Source organism: Cibotium barometz, chromosome 7 (assembly GCF_041138505.1).
Source record: "Cibotium barometz isolate CiBa-2024 chromosome 7, ASM4113850v1, whole genome shotgun sequence".
NCBI lineage: Eukaryota > Viridiplantae > Streptophyta > Polypodiopsida > Cyatheales > Cibotiaceae > Cibotium > Cibotium barometz.
The window spans coordinates 7,129,583-7,136,330 of record NC_141052.1 but is presented as its reverse complement, the minus strand read 5'-3'; the positions used below and the strand labels follow the sequence as shown (position 1 = coordinate 7,136,330).

At 39.8% G+C, this 6,748-nt stretch overlaps 1 protein-coding gene across 1 annotated transcript; it reads left to right on the top strand.

Moving 5' to 3' along the window:
* Positions 1 to 1,275: 1,275 nt before the first annotated feature.
* Positions 1,276 to 4,404, top strand: LOC147636633 (pentatricopeptide repeat-containing protein DOT4, chloroplastic-like). The gene is made up of 2 exons (XM_086800086.1): positions 1,276 to 3,471; positions 3,570 to 4,404. Exon 1 carries the CDS (start codon positions 1,427 to 1,429, stop codon positions 3,305 to 3,307), a length of 1,881 nt encoding a protein of 626 aa, XP_086656212.1. The 5' UTR covers positions 1,276 to 1,426; the 3' UTR covers positions 3,308 to 3,471; positions 3,570 to 4,404.
* The last annotated feature ends 2,344 nt before the right edge of the window (positions 4,405 to 6,748 follow it).

Sequence of the window (6,748 nt, the reverse complement as noted above, 5' to 3'; positions counted from 1 at the left end):
CCATCTTCTCATTGTCATGTGTGCTTATCATTTGCTTAAGGGTTGTGAGTAAGAGATGAGTATGGAGTGAGAGAGTGTAGTGATAGTAGTGTGAGTTGCTTTCCTTTTCCTTTAGGTTAGATTTATTCCTCTTGTTACCTTATTCCCTTAGATTAGGTTATTCTTTATTCATTCATCTAGATTACAAATATTAGCTCATTCTATATTCTTTATTCTTTGCTTGAGGGCTTGGGAGAGAGACAAGCGCTTGAGCCCCTCCCATCATCGACTTGCAATGCTCAAATTAGAGAGACCCCCGCCGATGGCTTAGCATTCATACTACTTTGTTTTGGAAGTGTGGGCCCGCAACGACTTGAGAGTACTAAAATAATAAATTTGGCATAAGCTTTTGCTAATTTTGGCTATGAACTGGAGGGGGCTACCTCCTTTGTTAAGAACTCTTTTGCCTCCTTGGAAAGCCACTTAAATTGCCCAAAGCATTGAGAGGGGGACGTAGCCCTGTCCCCTTCTTAGGTGTCTTGTTGCTTTTGCTCCTTAGCCTCTTGGATTGGTGTCCTCCCCCTTCTTATCCATCTTTGCCTCTTTTATGTTAGTGTGCCTGACTCTGAGCTTGATTGTTTCATTTGGCCCTAGCCATTGATGGTGTGACAAACAACTTTCTCCTTCTTTTCTTTGGTCTTTCTGATTCTTGTGGGCCTTCCTATTGTCTCTTTTGGCTAGGCTTATGCTCATCATGTTGATGTGGAAATTTGAGGTTCCAATAGTTTTATGCATATGTGCTTCATTTGTTTTCGCTTCCACTATCATTTGCAATATCCGATTCTTTAGTGATCACAAGGTGTGTGCAAGTCCCCTGCAAGTATGGTTTCCATTTGAGTCACAGGTAAGTCCATATCCATTGGTGGCTATACTTTCAACCAGGAAACAAGCACATGAGTGTTGTTCCTCTGGAAGTTTCTAGTTTGTATAAAAGAAACCATTTTGTCTACTTCTGAGTGTTCCAATGCAAGCACGCTATGTATAAAAATGAATGTTAAAGATGTAATTTGAAAATTGTTGCATTCTTAACTCAGCTTATCTTTCACTACCATGAGCCGGAAATGAAGATGGTTTAAAGTAAATGATTAACTATTATTTTAGTACGGGTGCCCAATTTTGTTTTGTATTTTAGTAACAAGTCTTGTCGTTTAGTAATATATATTTCTCGCGTGCCAAAGAAGGATTAAATTGGATTTAATTCTATAAAAAGGATAATCAAACCTTGAGAAAACATTAGATAATCAATCTTTCAAAAAAACATTAGCACAAGTATATTGGTTTTTGGGGCCTTAGGCCATTCATGAATCGTCTCCCTGGTCGAGAGCAGGCTGGTCTGCAGGGAGCCGCAGGGCAACCGGCCGATGGAAGGAGCCAGGCATGAACAAACATGGGCCGCAGGAAGCTCTTCTCAAGAGCCCCTCTTGCTGCGGAGTATCACAGACCCAGCCATTCCTTCATGTCCTCTGATCTGGGCACCTACGCTTCTGTGCTGCTCTCATCTGGCAAATCCAAAGCCCTGCGTGATGGCATGCTCACCCATGACCTCATCATAAGGGCTGGACTCGAGGGAAATTTATCTCTAGGAAGCCAGCTTGTCCAGATGTACGGCAAGTGTGGCGCCATGCAGGAATCCTTTACTGTGTTTTCCAGCATGCCTCATCGCAATGTCTTCGCGTTCAACTACATCATGGGAGAGCATATCCGGCAAGATCACACCCAACAAGGCCTACAGCTCTTCCACCAGATGCTGCAAGAGGCCATCGTGCCAAATAGGGTAACTTTTGTTACCTTGCTCTCTGCATATGCTAGCCATACATCAACAAGACATGCCATTGAGGTACATGCCCGTGTTGTTAGGAGCGAGTTCCATGCAGATGTCGTTGTCGGAACTGCCCTTGTTAGCATGTATGGCAAATGCTCTAGCATAGATGATGCTCAGAAGACGTTTGATTCATTGCTGGAACGCAATGTTGTGTCTTGGACTGCCCTCATTGCACTCTATGCTAACCATGGGTATGATAAGTTGGCACTCTATCTGTTTCAACAAATGAGATTGGAAGGAGCACTACCAGACAAAGTCACTTTTGTAAACATACTTGCAGCATTTGCTTGTGTGGGAAAGCTTGAAGAAGGCAAGAGAATGCATGCGCTTACGCTTATAAGTGGACTAGAATCAGATCTCATGGTAGCGAATGCCCTTATCAAGATGTACAGCCAATGTAGCAGCCTCGAGGATGCCAGAAAACTTCTTTTTAGAATGCCAGAGCGAGATGTCATCTCATGGACAGCACTTATCACCTTGTGTATGGAGCATGGATATGGTACCGAGGCCCTGCAACTCTTTGAGAAAATGCAAGAGGAAGGTATAGTGCCTGATATGGTTGCATTTATAGGCATTCTTACTGCATGTGGCAAAAAGGGTGCACTAGCTGAAGGCAATTGGATGCATGCCCGCCTTTTGAACATGGGATATGCATCAGACCTCAATGTAGGAGCTGCCCTTGTCAACATGTATGGCAAGTGTGGCAGTCTGGAGGATGCAAAGAGGGTGTTTGATATGATGTCAGATCGGGATGTGTTCTTGTGGAATACCATGATTGCAGTGTACGGCCAGGGCGGACAGCTAAACGAAGCTCTTCAGCTCCTTGAGAAAATGCAACGAGATGACAAAGTTCTACCAGATGAGGTCACCTTTGTCAGCATGCTTGATGCATGTGCTGGCCAAGCAGCACTAGCGGATGGCAAGCACATGCACTCTCTTGTCCAGAGCAGTGGGTTTGAGAAAAATGTAATTGTATGTAACGCCATTATCAACCTGTATGGCAAGTGCGGCAGTCTGGAGGATGCACATAAGACATTTGATATTATGCCGTGCAAGAATGCAATTTCTTGGACCACAGTCATTGCTGTGTATGCTCAGCATGGCCAGGGCAAGGTAGCATTACAGCTCTTCTCACGCATGCAAAAAGAAGGACCTACACCAGATGAGGTCACCTTCCTTAGCATTCTTGTGGCATGCAAAAATGCTGGATTGATTGCTGAGGGCTGTCAGTTTTTCAGTTTTATGACTCAAATCTATCATCTTTCACCCAGCGTGGATCATTTTGCTTGCATGGTTGATCTACTTGGGAGGGCTGGAAGGATGGATGAGGCGGAGGACTTGTTCAATAGCATGCCATTCCAGCCTACAGCGGAGACAGTCACAACATTGCTGGCTTGTGGATACCAAGTTCATATGAGGAGAGAGGAATGTGCTGCAAAAAGATAGATTCTCGAAGTGTTTCTCTCTTTGTTGCGGTGCCCATATAATGGTTCTAGAAATGAAACAAGGTGCTCCTTCATTGCCTGGCATTTGCAAACTCTCTGATCATGCGCTGACAGAAGAGAACCACACTTAACACAGATATGGTGCAGGCAGATGCTGGAAACAAGGTATGCCTCTTACCAAGAAATTTTCAAAGTTTTTCCGTTTTTGTCTGTGATACCCTAAACTTACTGATTCCATGTTGTATGGCCAATATTTCTCACAGGTTGTGATCTAGTTGGGACGAATTCTGCAAGAAGGTGAACCAGTTGGGACAGATCCTCTAAGAGGGTCTAAATATCAAATAAAAGGCAGAAATGAAGCCAAGAAATGAAAAAAGTAGCGTCTGTGCCTGCAGTTTTAGTTGCGCAGGTCTGCTAAGGTTTTGATCCTTGTGTTCTTTGTATTATGTTGCACATGTGGGCACAAGAATGCTGTCTATTGCTTGTAGGGATCCAAAACTTAAGGCAAACATGGATCCTCACCTTTTTAACTAGGGTAATTCCCCTCAATATGGCCCATGTTTAGCAAAGACTTGGTTATACATAAGGGGATACAGGACCCATCGTGATCATCTATAAGGCTTGGACCATCCCCTGGGGCAGGATTTATGTGTATCCAGTCTGATATGGACTCTTGTTCCGATTAGCAAACTGGACACTGCAACAACAATGTCACATGTAACCCACTAACTGGCAGAGAAGGTACATTCATTGAAATTTCTCTGAAACTAAAGCAAAAACTATCGTAAATTCCCAATTAGCTAAAAAAGGGATGATCAAAACTGCACGATTGTGATTACAGATCGATAGAGTAGATGATCAATTATTACAAACCGAAAATGTTGCTGAGCTGAAAGAACATTAGAAACACAAGTTCTTGCAGGAAGTGGTCCGAAACCAGTAAGTGTTGTTGAAAGTAATTCTCTGATAAAATCTATGGGGGAACTTGTGAGAGTGTGTGTGTGCACAAAATGCATGAGTTAAGTCTGATATTTTGGATCCACCATTGGTAGGGAGTGCTCCAATATAAACAGTAATGAGGCATTAACTTTGGCAAAATCACTCTGATGCCACAACCTGTCACAATTGTTTTTAAAAGTGGGATTTTGATTTGATGTGTTGAATAAGAAAGCTCAATTTGAAGGCCTTGAGATACAACCTTAACAAAGAGCTCTTTGTGGCCATTTTGGTTGGTCTTTTTCTACCTATTGTAACAGACCTATGACTTGTCTGTGATGAGACATTGATCATCATCAAACCTATTGTAACAAACCTATGAGTTGTCTCTGATGAGACATTGATCATCATCAAATTCAATCTTCACAAAAAAGTAAGTTTTTGGCTGATACAAATATGTAGAGAATATTATCCACACTATAGACATATGCATAGATATATAATTCATAGCTTGAATGGTATTTACATGATTATCCTATATATATATATATATATATATATATATATTACATTATTTAAAGAAGAATATGGAGTGACTTTCTTAAACCAATCCTCGGGGGAGGTCATATATGAAGAGGCACCACTATCAATCCATGATGGTTCTTCACTTTGTTGCAATACATTGGTTTCTCTCGCATTTTTTAGATCATTACTTGATCCTTGAGATGCAATGAAGAGATGTTCACCTAGGGAGTTGTCATTTGAGGCATAGTTACCTTGCTTTTGCCTTGTTGTATTGCCCTTTATTTTGATTTGTTTTTTCCTCCTAGTATTGATTAGCAAATTAAAAAACCTTACCACAATAATGACATTGAACATCACTTTTAGATGAATTAACATTAGTTTGATTTGAATTTGAGCTAGGAGTTGAAGAAGGGTTCAAGTTAGAAGATGTTAAACCACGTACTCCTTTGCTTTGGTTGTGTCCTTCCATCTATAGAATGATTAGCAAATCCAAGACTATATCATCTGTAGAATTAAAATTTATTGCATGTAAATCTAAATGCAATCTTATATTTTTATAGGTCCTAATGATCATTATCATGCCTTTTCTCTTCCACTTGATAATCTTTCACAACTGGTAGATAACCAACATAGATATCATACTGATTTTTTTGTTTCATACTTGGTGTTGTTGAGCCTTGATTATACGGACACTAACCGTCTTAACGAATAAAATAAACAAGATGAATAGAAGATAATTATGCACTATACAAGTGTAAGTAGTGCCCAAACTACATGAAAAGTTAAAGAAATTCACTAATGAAATGAGCTCACAGAAATAAGTCCTCTGGTTGAAACTTAGCTCAATTTGCACTAGCAAGTGAAATATAAAAAATAATAATCTTTCACATTAAAAAAATTTGCCCAAACACACTTGTGATGGCCAGATTGTATACAATGATTGATGTAAGCTTAAAAACCTTTTATATATAAGAAGATAATGTATTTTGATAAGAGTATGATGATAACTCTTGAGCTTCTTCCAACCAATGAATAGACATGGAGTCGCCTTAAATCTATGCTCTCACGTCACCTCCCAAACTCTAATGTTAGAGATTGCTCTAATATTACGTCAAGAATAAGTGTGGAAGCAAATATTTAAGTGATAAGCAATGATCCAATATAATGGGAGAACAATAACTTAATCTAAGTTTATTCACCTAATTAAAATTTTAAGACATGTACTATGATGGAGTATAATCCTAGGTGATTGAGCTCAAGTTCTTATTTAGAACCTAGTCCACCTAACTCATTGATGTCATTACTGATGTATTAAAGCTAACTAATTTAGTTTTTGCACTTACGTTAAATTTGCAAGATCTTGGTACAAGGAGAAATCTTTCACCACACACTTACCTTTCAAACTGATTTTTTTTTTGGGGACCAATAATATTTATTTATATTAACTATACCAAATCTGTCATACTCCAAACCACTATCTACTCTTTTTACACCTCATTTAAGAGTATACATAAAAACTCCCATCTTTCATCCTCACACAAGAAGCAAGATTGTTCCCAAGAGATCTGATACCCCAGCAGTAAGCAGGCCTCCATCATGGCATCTGTAGTGCAACCATGGGGAGACCATAAATAAATATATGAAGGAGCATAAAAGCATGAAGAAAAATAACGCAAGTGGTGCAATCTCTCTCTCTCTCTCTCAAACGCCTCGACATTAGTGGCTCCACTTTCTCACACATGTATTATTCATGTTTCTTCAAAATTAGCCCAAGGAGCCAAAATTAGCCCAAGGAGCCAAAATTAGCTTTCTCTATTTCGGGCTTGTCTTTTACAAAAATAACCATAAATCAACAACTCAGGTTGCAACCATTAATAATGGCACTCACATGTGCATAAAGTATAGGACATCCCAACTATGTAAAATGGGTGACAAACATAATAACAAAATGTTGGCACATGGCCAAATAAATGTAGTAATT

What these genes read in the sequence shown, in the direction of transcription:
- LOC147636633 (XM_086800086.1), top strand. Translation starts at nt 1,427, where the DNA reads ATGGGCCGCAGGAAGCTCTTCTCAAGAGCCCCTCTTGCTGCGGAGTAT.